Source organism: Osmerus mordax, chromosome 8, assembly GCF_038355195.1.
Source record: "Osmerus mordax isolate fOsmMor3 chromosome 8, fOsmMor3.pri, whole genome shotgun sequence".
Taxonomy (NCBI): Eukaryota; Metazoa; Chordata; class Actinopteri; order Osmeriformes; family Osmeridae; genus Osmerus; species Osmerus mordax.
In genome coordinates, this window is record NC_090057.1 from 6222010 (window position 1) to 6237824 (window position 15815).

Sequence of the window (15815 nt, forward strand, 5' to 3'; positions counted from 1 at the left end):
ATACTGGTATCTCTTTTTAATGACACAGCCAAATGTTGCCTTGTCTAAGAGGCAGGGTGTGTCGGCCAGGTCCTCTGAACCCCGCTGTTGGGTCACGCCTCATCAGCTCTCAGTCTCGATCCCTCCACTGATCACAGACCATAAACCCTGCGCCACTGCGAAATTAACAAACGCTTGACATTTGCTCCACGTCCAATTACTCAATATCCAAGGCTGAGCACATGTTTAATCAACATTCATATCCCCTAGGGAGCTGGGACGGGAGGCAGCGCTCTGCATCGCCACCCCGGCCACATTAGGGCCTTTCCCCAGGGCCACCGTGGCAGGCTCCACTGTTTACCCTCCTCCAAACACACTGGAGACAGTGTCATCTCACTAGCCCCACACGGGGCAGGCCAAATCAAACGCATGGGGTTTCTGTCTGGGAGCAAGCCAGGCTATCGATCCACCTACCACACTGGGGTAAACATTTCGAACCAAGACCCCCTAAGACCCCTTCCTGGGGGCTTCACCTCTCTGTCACACCCTAGCAGGCCTGGCGAGCTAGGCCGACCCGGCCCCCCTTCGGATGAGGGTCAAGAGCAGGCTGGACACGGCCAGCGTACAGGCTGCTCCATGGAGGGAGGGCAGGGGAGTGACAGCAGTGTGGAGACTGATTTCCCCTCTCCACAGGGGGCAACAGCAGGGGAGGCATGGAGGACAGATGACTCCACAGCATCTGGGATGTGCTGGCGCAATGCATGAAAGACTTACAAATATGCATAGATGGTAATGAGCTATTTATTCATACAGATCCAGTCAACGTTGTTTTCATTGTAGAAACTTGGTATAATGAGTGTGATGTAGATTTTGTGGATTTTTTAAAGCTGATGCACGATCGCAATAGTAAAGTAATATTAAAATAAAATCAACTGTGAAATTATTTCTATAATATTTCTGCTTTAGATTTTAGGCAAACATACACTCCCACACATGCACACACACACACACAAAAACTCCTAGATAGGAGAGACACAAGCCCACAGGACACAAACACATACATGCACACACACACACTGGTGTATAAACATGAGTATATACACACACAGAAAACACACACACACGCACACACACACACACACACACACACAAACACAGCAGAACGTGCATTGTGTAGGAATAGGCCGATCCATGATCAAACAGAGGATTACATCTGTATGTATGTGCAGTGCAGATATAAGTGGATGTGTCACCAGATGATGGATGACCGAGGGAACGCGTTGGATCCCAGAAGTCTGATACAAGCAGCCCAATCCCCCATCCATCTGAGCCTGCCCCAGCCACCTCATCTGTCAGGGAAAAACCATTTTCTGTGCAGCAGTGCATTGAGCTTAAGGTTATTTCATTTCTTCATTACAAACTGGGATACTTGGTTCACCCAAAACTATACTGCACAACAATCTGGCTTCATGGCCTACAGATAAGACCCATAGAGTAATATAGGTGTCTAATGACAGGGCTTTACTGTAACTGGGTTGTAAGGGAAAAAAATGAGGACAGGTTGCAGATAATAAGAAAACAATTTTGTTTTGCGAAGCTTGGTTTATGTTTCATGATTTTTTTATGTCCATTATCTGTTTTACAGTGATAAACAAATATGGACAGTTCATTGCATAGACTTTCTTATCTTATTAATCAAAAAGATTGTCTCAGTTATTATTCCTATGTAACCTCTAACATTGAGAGGATTTGCTGCATTAGTGACCAATATTGAAGTATCATGATGTGTGTTGTGAGCAGCTCGGTGGGGGTTAATGTGAGACGGGTCATGTTTGGGGATTGTGTTTTGCGCAGGGCAGCCACACGAGAGACAAAGACAGGGCCACCGTCGTCATTAATCTTAGTCAGCGGGCAAGGCTGGCCCAATCTGCATGACCAGGGCAGTGACAAATGCCACTATTGGACTGGGGCGTCGCATCTCCCCGGCTTCATCTCCCGTTAATGTCACATCCATCACGGCCAACCCTGTCCTGCCATGTCGGGAGAGATGAGACTGGTCGTGGGTAAGAATTAATTGTACGGACAAGAGCGAGTTGATCCATGCAGCGGCCAGGCTGAAGAAACGTCCCCAGCTTGCATTGGGTTTCCTCGTTTTATTTTTGGTGGGGGGTAGGGGGGGTGGAGGGGTGGGTAGAAGTTGAGAAGCTGTCAAGAGTCTACTCTCTTGGTTCAACTGTAGTCATAATTCATTTTGAATTTTGACCTTTTTAATGTCTAAACAGCCACATCATTGTCTGTGTAAAGGTTATACAATTGTATAAGACTATGTTATTAATAAAAACTATATTTTCTAAGATTATAGTTGCTTTTTAGATGTAGCTTAGGTGTTGAGAATCAGAAAACACTTTTGTCTATCATTATAATAAAACAGTGTATTTGTATGGTGGGGAATCGCTTTGTGACTTACTACTGCCACCTAGTGTTAACAAGTCCCACTCCTCTGTCATAAACTCGCATTTCAGGCCTACTGTGTTCAAATACAATGTGGCTTCCATGCACCTGATTCCCTCAATGTCATGATGTAGTCAAAGGAAAGTAAAGTGCACAGTCCCTGTCACGATTTTGACAGCTGGTCAACAACGAGAAAAGAGTCAAACGGAATCGACAAGCTGATTCTGTGATAATTGAGAAGGATGTGTGTTTTCTTCACGCGCTGACTGCAGTGAGCGAAGTTTCGAATGTAAGTCAATAGAGCCGCGCTCGAGGAGACTGTTCAGCACTCTGACAGCGGCATGATACGGCCACGTCTGAGGGAGCCACTTCTGAGTGATTCAATCAGGCAGCTTGCCCCTCAGCTAAGTGCCGAGATATGCCCATCCCTGTGTGTTATGCCGATTAGCTGCACATGCATGATGAGGGATGAAGGAATTTGTCATCATTTGCATCATTCCACAGAGTTGCGGGCGAAGAGAGAGATGGGGCCATGCTTTGTCATATCCCACGGGCAGGTTCCAGAGGGAGTGTAGTTCAAACAAAAATCTCACTTTGGATTTGTCAGAAACATTAAATGTAAGGGAGGCAGACACTTGCCTGTTAAAAAGGTAGATGTTCTTCGTTTGTAGCCAAACGGGAACAAATCTTGTTGGTTTAGCCTATTTGATATGTATGTTTTCATATTCTGTCATAAGGCTCCTCCATTCATCCACAATACACTAATCTGATTTGCCATTTTTTTATAAAGATGACAATTCCTCAATGTGGATTGGAATACTCCAGTATTTCATAGGCCTAGTCATTGTTTAAGTTCATTCTGAATATATAATGTAAATAACGTAATGGGGGAAGTCCCCCTTTGGAAATTGACACATTCTTGGCTCTCTGTTTATGCAACCGATTTCGACGGTTATTGTCCAGCTCATTTCGAGTGTTTCTGCTTCTACTTTTTTTTTTTTTTTATTTACCTTAGGAAGCAATTGCTTTGTAGTTTTGGGGATGCAATTAATTTTAACTTAATTTCAATTGTACGGTAGATCCTGAATAGGATGTAGTTGATAACAAATTGTTGTTGGGAAGTCATATCAAGTTAAATATATATTCCAATATTAAAATTCTTACACAGACAAATTACATTTAAGGAGAAGTGGGAATCTGCAAAAATTCTCTGAATAGATGCGCCTATAAGTAGGCTAAACATCTTTGTAATGCGTCTTCAGAATATGAACACCATCTATAATTTTATAACCAAAATGTATCGTAGTAAATATATTATAATATAATTGATGATAAATGTGGATCGTTTTGAAAAAATCTGAGACTATTCATCATTGTCACTGCGTAGACGGAACTAACGACATTGTGGAATGTTTCCGGACGTGCCGAATTAACGACGGCTTGTGTTGCTGAAAGGAGATATATCTCGTAGCTTTCGATGTTTTTGGTGAAATTCTGTAACTACATAGTTATATTTGATTTACAACTTTGGTTATGACTAACGTGTGGTTATTACAATAAGATATATAAATGAGGTGAGTTGCCGTAGAGTTGCCGTATGCGAGTAACAGTGTTTCCAAACGCACGGGTATTACCATTCAAGCTAATGTAGCTAAGCATAAGTTGAATAGATCTCTTCAGTCTTTTCAGATAACATTATCTTAAATAGTTATTTGTGTTAGCCGCAGATTAACATTGCTATTATTTTAATTTAGTTTTTTGTGTGTTTTGTTTTTTAATGCTTTTAAACAACACTATACTTACATAATATTATTGCTCACTCATAGATCACCCATACCAACCTTCTGATTCCAAGGATCTTCAACCCGACATGGAGGTGGAAATGCCGGAAGTGAGCACAGTGGTAACCAGACAGGAGGTTTTTGGGAACACAGAGAATAATCTTCCCAGGAGACCTCATCAGTGTGTAACATGTTCCAAAAGCTTCTCAGCTCCCTCCAAGCTGCGGAGACACATCCTCTCACACACAGGACAAAGACCCTTCGGTTGCCACTTCTGTGAAAAAGCGTATCGTCAATTAGCTCACTTGAAACTCCATATCAACTCACACTTTGCTCAGAGACCTTTAAGGAGAATTAATACAGGTTCTGACTCGCATAGAATTGACCCTGAGAAGGTATTTCCAAAAAGGACAGAGGCATGTTTGCCCGGAGACTCATCAAATGGACTCAATGTAGAGGACACATTTGCAACTACTAGTGTCAGTCCAACTGCTTGCTACAACAGCATGCCAGACAGTACTCTGGGTTCCTCCCATGTCAGTCAACACAATCTTCCAATAGTCCCGTCTCTTCATCCTGAAATGGAAAGCTTTGGGTCACTGCCCATACACGTGGAACCAGTGAATGGCCAAGACTCAAATGTATCCTGTAAACATACTGTGGATGAGGACACATCTGGCCCAGATGAAACCGTTGTCAAAGATGTTCAGAAATCGAACTGTCCAAGGACAGTCCATCAATGTCCTGAATGCTTCAAGTGCTTCAGCGCTCCATCCAAACTGAAGAGACACTGCCTCATTCATACGGGTCAGAGACCATTTCACTGTACAATTTGCTGCAGTTCCTTCAGACAGCTCTCCCACCTGAAGGCACACTCTACTGTTCACTCTGTGTTTGCCAAAAAGAGAAGTCCTTCACAGCCAAAACGAAAATCTTTCGCACAACCCCAGAGATCTCAAACTTGGCCAAGGAACTATGTATGCAACATGTGTGGGAAGAAATACAGACAGATGAGACATTTGATCGTCCACCAGCAAACTCATAAAGTTCCAGAGATCTCTTTACACCCTGTTAAGCAGAAAGATAGATGTATTCCTTACCCTTTAGCTCAAGGAGACACTGCTTCTCAAGTCCCGTCTGATTCACAGAACTCTGAAAGTTCTGCAATACTTAATATGGATGCTAATGAGACACAGCAACTTAGTGATCAAACACAAAAAGATGATTCTCCAGGTGACTGCGCATCAGAGAAACATCAGAACACAACAAGGCATAATCGCAAGGAGAACAGTGAAAAAAGACAGACGTCCTCTTTGACAAAAAAGGTCAAGGTGAATCAATGCATGGTGTGTCAGAAGACATTTGAATATCCATCCAAGCTGTCCAGACATTTGCTTGTCCACATGGGCATCAAGCCCTTCAGATGTCAAGTTTGTAGTAAGTCCTTCAGACAGCTTTGTCACCTGCACAACCACCAGAAGATTCACACTTTAAAAAGTGGCCTCAATCTTACAAAACAGGTGAAAAATAAACCTGCGTCTCAGATGAAGAGAAAAAAGAATCAACAGTCAGACTCGGAACCTCTGAAAACCAACACAGACTTAAAACATGACAGTGACCAGCGCTCAACTGAAGGTCTGTACAGTCATGCTACTAAAATCCCTGCCTGGAGCTACAATGGAAATATGTTGCCTGGACTGGACTGCAGTACTGTGGACACACATTTCTCTGGGGAACTAGTTTCTCAAAGGCCAGTCCAAAATACTGACTATAGAAATAGTAGCCAGGCTTTTGATGCCAGACCTGCACATGAAATGCCTAAGCGAAGGAAACTTGCCTCACAAAACAAACCAGTTCTTGGTCGGGGGCAGGGTTATTGTTGCCCTGTATGTTCAAAGCACTTCAGCGCCCCGTCCAAACTTCGGCGGCATTCCCTGACTCATGTTGGACAGAGGTCCTTTCAGTGTCCTGTTTGCTTCAAAACCTTTAAGCAAAGTGCTCATTTGCAGACACACATGGCTTTCCACAATGAAGGGGATGAGGCTGAATTCTCTCCCGGTCTAAGTGAGGAAAGAGAGACTGAACCTTTACTGAGTCAGGAGGAGTACCACTGTCCTACAGATGTGAAATACTCCATTAGTCCCCTGAAAGATAAAGAGACAGAACCTGTATGTGAACAAAGTTCCTCAAATGGCAAGGACCTCCTCGCGACAGACCCAGCAACTTCAACAGGTCACGCCACAATAAGCAGCCCGGAAAACAAATCAGTCAAGTCCACTTCACAGAGTAGATCAAGGGGCTACCAGTGTGCGCTGTGCTTGAAGAAGTTTGAATATCCATCCAAGCTGTCCAGACATCTGCTCATCCACATGGGCATCAAGCCCTTCAGATGTCAGGTTTGTAGTAAGTCTTTCAGGCAGCTCTGCCATCTACAGAACCACCAGAAGGTTCACAATAGGAGCTCTTGGCACGAGGGTCAACCAAACGAAGCGGACATGTCATTGTTGGCTCAACAGGACCAGAGATCCTCCAATGAAGACTCTGTTCCAGAGAGACATGTTGATTACCCCACAGCTCCTCACCAAGACGAAGCGGGCACTGATGAGACATATGGCGACCAGCAGAGGAATTGTCCACATTACGAACAAAGTGTTGATGAGTCATATCCCCAGTATTGCCCATCAGGTCCATCCAACTTGGATAACTTAAATTTGTCATTCGACTATGACTCTACTCTCCATCCTAAGGCAGAGGATGCCAATCACATTAAGTCAGAAAGCAACTGCAGACCAGATCAGAAATGTATCTCAACTTCCAAATCGGACAAGAGCACCTGGCATATGGCAGAGGAAAAACATGCGGAAATCCCTTCAGATGAATACAATGAACAGGAACACCATACCCAGTTTCAAACCCCTTATTTCAGTCAACAAGAAACGGCACATAATGAACATATGCATCCAATCCCTAGCCACCATGCTCCTCTTGTGAATGACCATAGCCTGGCTGAATCTCATGAAATACCTCACGATTCAGATCACAAGCTGTACCTTTACCAGTCCACCATGACTCCGCCGTACTGTCACACAGACTATGGGGTTAAAGAAGAAAGGATGGAGGTCAGATTAAGGTCTGAGGTGAATCTTGCCTACATGTCAGACCCACCCAAAGATCTCCATGTCTGCCCAGGCTGTAGTCAGTGTTTCACCACCAAAAGGAAGCTCTCCCTCCACAAGTGTGACCAGAAACCCTCAGAGAAAGAAAGACACTCAAGCTCCTATCAGTGTGCCATCTGCTATAAAAGCTTTGAGGCACCCTCTAAATTGAAAAGACACTACCTGATCCACACGGGCCAGAGGCCCTTTCAGTGTAGCGTGTGTGAGAAGGCTTTCACCCAGTCTGGTCATCTGAAGACCCACCTGCAGACCCACAAGTAAAGCATCTCAGCGTCTGCTCTGGATGCCTGGACTGTTACTGTTAGGAACCTTATACTTTATCTCGGTTTGCCTTTTATATATGTTTGATTCTACATATCTCTGGAGCAGATGGAGACTTTTGTGTGTTCTATGCATTTTAATCAGCATATTTGAGTATTAATACGCTTGTACATAGAGTAATTGATATTTAGGTACTTACTCTTGTGAACTGTGATGATTTCATATTGGCTATTTTATATTGGTGTAATGTACAATATCTATTGTTTATTTTCACAGAACTAGGGTACGGTTGCCTATGAAGTGCCATGTTTGTGACATCAGTTTAGTTTGTAGTTCAACTACTCTGCACAAGATGGCAGCAACGCGTTGCATTTTGGTTTGGTGAAATGTGCGGAACAGGATGGTTGAATATCTCTGATGTTCAGTGATTGTTGAAGATGCTTTTGTGTGAGATGCAAAAAAACACAGTTATTGCAGTTTGTTCAAGCCTGTGTTGTGGTGATTTGGGATATGTGGGTAAATCATGTTTTACATATTGTGTCCAAGCCTGTTCACTCTGTGGGACTTAATGCCCCTCAGTCATTTTTGAGATGATAATCCTTATAAAATGTATCTAAATATGATGATATTTACATCTTCATTGGGCTCTCTCCAATTATAGTTTTGGAACATCTCAGAGGCAGTATTTGTGTTTGTGCCATTATACCCAAACCTTGTGAATGACATATTCATTTAGATACAGGTATAAGCAGTCCTTTACTTCACAGCTCTAGAATACATTAATAACTTGTGATTAATGCTATACAGACATGTATTCTTTATAAATGTGCTTTAAAGTCCAGTCTGCGCTATTCTTTATTTATCTTAATTGTGTAATGTACTGTAATTGTTATGTTAGCTTGAAGTAGTTTTTTGTCCTGATTCCTTTGCCATCAGAACTCTACATTTTATAGGTCAAGGCATGATTATCAGACAATATAATCTCTGACATTGGCCTAGTGGATGTACACATAGACCTAATCCCACTAGTAGCCCATCCTGACCTCTACAAAAACTCTCATTTAATCGGTGAACCACAATGGTCAAGTGGCATAAGGGCATTGTTAAGAGGTTAGATGCTCAGGGTCTGGTCAGAGGATATAAAGGGTGTGAGAGAGGATATTAGCCATCTGCTGTAACACTCCTCTTAATGAACAAGTAAAACAATTGAATACATTAAGTGGTTTTACCTGATGAAATGACATTGAACGAGTGCTCCAAGTAGAACACTTGGTGTGGTCTCAGCTGGGCTTCTTCGAACTTGACAAGACGTGCCTGGATGGCAGAGAGAGGAGCTGGAGAGGAGAAGAGGTGGGGACGGGATGGCACTCAACATCAAACGTGACATGGCATGGATGTATTCATGTTCACCTACTGAGTACTATCTGGTATATGGTGTGTGATCAAGGCAGATGAAAGTAGTGGTGTGGCCTTTTCCTGACGAACCATTTTTATGTATTGTATTATACATCCTCGTCAGCTGGGGTCTTGAAAGGTATTTTGCTCATGACTGCTTGTGCGTAGTCTGTATGTATCCAGTAGAAAATGCACTTCTCCTCTTGTCATTTTTGTGGATTCAGGATTTTTGCAGACATTGGTCAGCAGCCTACCATGCTAGTTACATTCAGACGATTGCATGAATCCTATTTCATGTGAGCCTCGGGGTATGCCTGACATGCCAGCACTCTTTAAAAGGTTTTTCAAGTCTTCAATGTTTACACAGTCGGACCATTTCCTGTGTGGATGGAAGTTTGAGGGCCAACTCAGGGGTCCTTTAATCCTGGTCCTGTCTACCATTAGTGGAACTCGTTTTCAAGACAGATCTAAAATAACATCAGACAGTTTGGGGGAGGGGGAGCTTATGTATTTATTATGAGCCTGGAAAAAATGTCACTCCCCTGCAGCATTGAAGAGTGGTTGTGTGGGTTCAGATGAAGAGCATTTCTCAGCAGGTCTAGACCACGTTTGGTTAAACTGCAATGACAATGTCAAAATCCATGTGGGTATCGAATCTTGATGGTTTTATTCTTCTTTGTAACACGCCGAGCGACTCTGCTCAACACTCACGAGCTCCTCAATAATCTAACCACATTAAATATGTAGACAGTTCACTGAGATTCGTGCTTTGCGTGACAAGTTTACAGAGTGGAACTTTGAACAGTGTGTGGGTGGTAGAACTAGTGTTTGGATGTAACAAGGATTTCAACAAAGAGTAAAGTTGCTTTGTCTGTTAACCAATATATATATACTGTATATATATATATATATATATATTTAAAGACTTGAAAGGCTAAGGCCTAGCGCTTTTGAATATGATAGTAAAAAAAACAAACATAAAACCCCTTAAATGTACCTTTAAAATCTTCTGTTCAACAGATGAACAGAGTATGTTAGAACTTTACCTTCTGTCAACCCAATCACCCAGTGTCTTCTCCTGCTCTGTGCTCTACAGTCTGACCTCGTCATCATGCCCAGGCCCTGAACCCAGAGCATGCCCAGGATGGGGTTTCACACCCAGACATTCCTGACACCAAGGCCAGCGGGCGTCCCTCTCAGCCGAGGACCCCTGGGGCCTGGCAACAGACCTCCCGCGTGACCCAGTGTTTGTGTGAGTATGTGGGTATAAATAGAAGGTTGACTGTTCGCTGATGAGGGAGAGATGGAAGTCATGGTCAGGCTGGAACCTGGGCTTGTCTCGATGCGGGGGAGGTCTTTTGAAGGCCCCCCAGTCCTGCCTTCAGAAACGCTATACCACAGGAATTGTTGTAGTCTGACAGGGATTGGGTCACGCTCGGTCATACCTTCTCACAGCCCTGACACTTTCTAGCTATGTTGCTTGCTACCTTGCATGGTTGGAGGAGTGCTTGAGGAGCACTGGATGAGTTTATGAATCATGTATTTATGAGCATACAGCATGCAAGGAATTTAGAACGGATACACAGTTCCCTAAAACTGATCGGAAAACAAGGAGGAAGTATCTTTGGAGATTATAAGATATCTATGCTGGTTATGTTTTGAGTTAATCACTGTCCAAAGGCAACATGTTGAAACAAAAGGCTATACTCCTCTAATTACAGTTATGCTACATACTTTTCAATTTCATTTAACATTCATTTAACAATCAACAATGATAGTGCATTAGGTATAAATGTCAGCATTATGTGAATGCTGAAAGGGGGAAATCATTCCTATGTCACTATCACGTCAACCTTGCCTTTGTCATCTTTACCCCTCATAGAAGCCCCCACCACCACCCCATTTTTCCAAATTGGGAATCGCCCTCCACTCCGTGGTCTCTGGCAGATAACTTACCAAACTAGGCTTGTACGGTCTCAGGACCCCTCTGCTCCTTGTCTGGGCTGCTCAGTCGGGCAGTGTCTGCTGCCTGTCCGTGTACCATAAAGCCCCCCTGGGGGCCCCTGTTCCTGTCACTCTACCCTACAGGTTTCTCTAGTAACAGCTGCTCCCCCCCCCCCCCCCCCCCCCCCCGCCACTTTGATCCTCCACAGGCACAGTGGGGAGCAACGCGATCCCCTGAGTAGCCCTCTGGAGGAAGCAAACAATGAGAGGGGCAGGTGTCATAGGACTACCTGATAGGGCCTGTCACAATAGCACTGGCCCCCCACATGCAAAGGGCCACACACACTGGTGCCAAAGACTCTTGTAACTAGGTAAACACATTACAAATATAACCCACGATTTCACACAATTGTATGTGTGTACATACAAAAGGTAGGGTGGGGGAGGAAGAGGGATAGAGAGAGTGTATTTGTGTGTGTGTGCCACACAGAGTCAGAGTAAAAGGTAGAGATGATGTGTAGTATGTTGACATGGCACCTCTTTCATATCTAGTGTGACCCCTCAGCCGGGGTCCTGATATAAGATTATAAAGCTGGCACCCGGTCCACATTCCACACCTCTCACTGACATGCCGGGCACGGAGCCAGACAACACTCAACACACAGCTGTTCTGGACAGGCTGTGTGAGGAAGGTTGTATGTAATGAATCAGAACACGCCTTCCTTAACAAGGCATCTCTCCACATCAGCAAAGGAAAGAGTGTAACTGATGGGTATTACATTACAACACATACAAGTACCGTATAGACTTTCAGATGCCCTGTGTTTGCTTTTGTCATGAACAATAAACTGGGGCCAAAATGTTTCATAAATATTGAATTTGGATGCAGTTTAAAATAGCACATCCAATATTCATATCTGTGTGCCTGTTTCCTGAATCTTCGGGCTGTTGTGGGACTTTTTGAACTCAAAACCCCCACATTAAAACATCACACTGAACAGTCTGATTTGACACTCTGTAGCTTAGAGTACTGTGAGACAGTATTTTTCAAAGGTTTGTCTGAGAGAAAGGGTGAGATCAAACTACTGTATCTAATTTAGGCAGCATGTAAGGAAATATCCTTGTAAGTGCACACTGAGCTTGTATCGACTGAAAAACAATATTCTCAATGGCAGACAGGTCACAAATAGAGACATAATTGTGCAACTTTGCTGCAACCAGTGAAACACAGTATCAGCAGACTGATTTTCATCTGCTTCTCAAGACCGCAATGCTGCAAAACCGATTGGACCAAAGGCTGATTATTCATATAGGGAGGGTATATGCCCTGCGTTGTCAATTCATCATATGAGGAGAATAATGACAGAAAATTAAAATAAAGAGTTGGTTAAAATTGCCTTTAAGCAACATTGAAATGATAGAAACACAGACACTGAGGGTCTGAAATGTTTACGCTGCCAACTCAGTTTACAGAACACGGGTGTAGGGACGAATTCAATTGACATTGATGGAATTCTTAATGATGGTGGCAAATCAATGTGTCTGTTTGATATGCAGAGGGAAGCCGGCAAAGGACTGGAAGGGGAGGTTAAAAGCCAGGGATGAGATCAATCGTTCCATTTCCCTAAGGTTTTCCCCTCCATGTTCTGGAAGTGTGTTGCAGCAGTGACAGAGAGAAACAGGCTCAGGTTGTTCCGTAACAAAAGCTGAGGTTCGAGAAAGCTGCTCTTGCGGGACGCTTGCATTTGGTTGGAGAGTTCTTAGGATGGCCAAATGTAATGGAATACAAGGAAGGAGATCAGATTGCTGAGGGAGGGCTCAGCGTAGGGGAGGGTTGTATGATGTGGGGGGTAAAACAGGAGAGAATGGTGAGTTGACAACAAAAGAACCTGGAGAAGTTGAAGATATGAATGTGAGTCCAAACTAAGGTTTTTTATACCTTAGTATTGACCTTTTTCAAGGTCATAATTGTATCTTGCTGTATGTCTTAACATCCAGCAATTAATTCCTCCTTCCACCAGCCAGCCATCTGTTTTAAGAGTGCCCCAGTGTAGAGAAGTGGAACATGTGGGAGGAGAGAGACAGAGGTCAAAACAAACAGCTAGAGTTGGTTAGTATGTGCATTTTCCAAGCAATAAATAAATTCCCTCAGTCCATATTTAATGTTTTCATGAATATACATGCATGTGTTTTTACTAAGGACCAGCTCATTAATGTATGCAACTCCTTGCAGAGCACAGAGCAAGACAGATGGGGAAGAAACAGTTTTTGTGAAACTATGTTTCAAGTTAACATGTAAATATGTGCTATTATTTCCACATATATTCCTTACACTAATCATGACATTTGTAAATCCTCTTAAACACATTATCATCAGTTAAAACCTACATTTGTCAGAAAACCAAAACAAAAAATAGTTAGGCAAAGAAAATGGTGGGTTTCAGTGTGAGTCATGAAGAAGCATTAGTCCTATGCAATGGCCTCCACCCAGCGATTAGTCAAATAAGTGCAGTGTGAAAGATTTTCTAAGTTAGCTCAAGCAGGGGGGATTACTTGAATCATAAAAAAATACGCTTGGCCTCATGAACTAATAGGATCATTCAGAATTCTTAAATATCTAATTTTCAAGAAGCAAAGTTCAAAGCCAAAGTCGGAGTTAAGAAGTTCATCCAAAGTAAGTATTACAAGCAACTGCTGTACAGCATGAATAATGTACATAATTGATGCATCCTCTTGATCAAAATCAACACGATAATATTGAATTAGTACTTCAACTTAATAATTTTATTATGCAGTGTGTCTAAATGTTTTGACACTTTCCTTTTTCCTCAGTTTTACTGAAACCAACATACTATACAGCAGGCAAATCATTGCCTTTTTTTCCTGCCATGAGCCAAATCGCATCATAGTTATTCCGGACCATGACCCCAGTCTCCCCCACCCCCACTCCTATTGCCTGACCATTTGTGCCAGGAAACAGAGCCCAACTGACACATGCTCAAACACAGCATGTGGGTGGGATTATGCCCAAAAATATATAATGATTGTCCATTACATCATTCATAAATACTGTCACATGACAGTCCACTTAGAGATCAGTGGTGGGGGTCAAACTTGGTGTGATTGCTACCGTTATGAGAAACCATGTCCATCTACTGCAAAGAACACTTCTATTCCTGATATGGTGGACTGGTGATAAAGTATGAGAAGCGCATTCTTCTCAGAATGAGTCAGTGGATTTGCAAGAAGAGAAGGATCTCATAACCAACCAAAGGAATGTGTAAACGATCCAGCCTTTCATTACTGACAGATTCTGTTATTTGGTTATTAAAATGATTGGTCATCAGGTAACAGCTTTTTGTTTCACAGGAGACCACTGCACTGGTCAGTGGTCACCTCCATATCAATAGCCTACCAGCATACTTTGGAATTCTACGGCATTGGTGTGCAGATACGGTATGTGGTTATGACAGTGGCGTGTGCTGGGACATGTGAGCCAGCCAATGGTAGCCTATAGGACTAATGGACCCATCACATTGGGAGAGGTGAGGCTTTGCTGCCCTCTGAATGAATAATCCCTGAAAGGGTATAGGAAAAAAATGAATGTGCACATTTTTTCATCTGTATGTCAATTACATACAGTACATTACGTTGCGCAAAGCCAAGTAAATAAATACAAATATTAATAAAAAATAATAATAATGCAAAACTACTGAAACCAACTCAGAAAATATTAAATTGGATATTACATATTTTGGTGTAGGATTAATCTTAATTCAAACAGTGAATCATATTTTACAAAAATAATGATTTACCAATAAATTAAATATATTACATTTAAATATAAATTGATGACCATGAACCTTGCCAGCCTACACCACTCAAATTGATCAAGGAACAGTTTGTGATGAGTGGGTTTATTGTGTTCCTTAATTAACATAATTTTGACGTCACTATCTTTATCATTACAAGAGCATCGTCATTGTGGATCCTCGAAATTGCATAGTCAATTCCACATTGTGGAAGACATGCTCGTGAAACTTGAGCCATCAAATGACATCTTTCTTTATTCCTGTACTCCCATTGACGTGTAATTGTGGAATACCGTATGGCCTATACAGCTGTTACAAGCCACCCGCTCTGCGCGGCACTCCATACATGGGCCTTTTGGTTCCCTAGTCATAGCGCACGTATCTCCCCTCCTCTTCGCGCCCCTTCCATTCATGGCTTCTCCATTCTCATGGCGTAGGGGCTTCCAAAAATGGCAAAGGGGGTTGTCTATGGGGGAAGCGCTTGCAGAGTATAAATTGCAGTCTCCCTTTTGCACTCTACCTCTGTTTCTTCTCAATAACAGCTTTCTTGTGCTGATCTGGTGAGTAGTCTGCCCATGAACTTTGCCTATAGGACGACGGGCTTTTGAATAGCCCATAACAGGAATTACAGTAACCTGCCAACCTACAGTACGACAAACTGTAAACAGGATCTAGAAAATATTTAATAGAGCAGTGTGTTCAGGAAAGCAGTGTGTTTCTTTCAACAGGCGCTTTTGAGTGAATCGGTTTGGAAATAAATATTCTTTTCTTTTTTGCTTGAGGATTTTAACCAGGACGTGAACAAAGTTTTTTAGAAGAATACATCCGTTTTTACATCTGCCACTTATAGAACTTGTCGTTTTTGTATCTTTAAGTTACTGTCTATAGTTAATTAAGGGTCATTATGTTTAAACACGTACTAATGTTTTCCATAAAGTTAGCCTATGCTTAATAGGCTTACAGAACATGATCTTGTTTCAGAAACACTGACGCTGTTCGTTGTTCCTATCTACAGA

The 15815-nt window shown here is 42.6% G+C and overlaps 1 protein-coding gene across 1 annotated transcript; it reads left to right on the forward strand.

Annotated features, from left to right (window-relative positions):
- The first annotated feature begins 3874 nt into the window (after positions 1-3874).
- Positions 3875-8471, forward strand: LOC136947433 (zinc finger protein 770-like). The gene is made up of 2 exons (XM_067241514.1): positions 3875-4004; positions 4257-8471. The coding sequence occupies exon 2, from the start codon at positions 4301-4303 to the stop codon at positions 7646-7648; it is 3348 nt and encodes a 1115-aa protein (XP_067097615.1). The 5' UTR covers positions 3875-4004; positions 4257-4300; the 3' UTR covers positions 7649-8471.
- Positions 8472-15815: the final 7344 nt, after the last annotated feature.

What these genes read in the sequence shown, in the direction of transcription:
- LOC136947433 (XM_067241514.1), top strand. Translation starts at nt 4,301, where the DNA reads ATGGAGGTGGAAATGCCGGAAGTGAGCACAGTGGTAACCAGACAGGAG.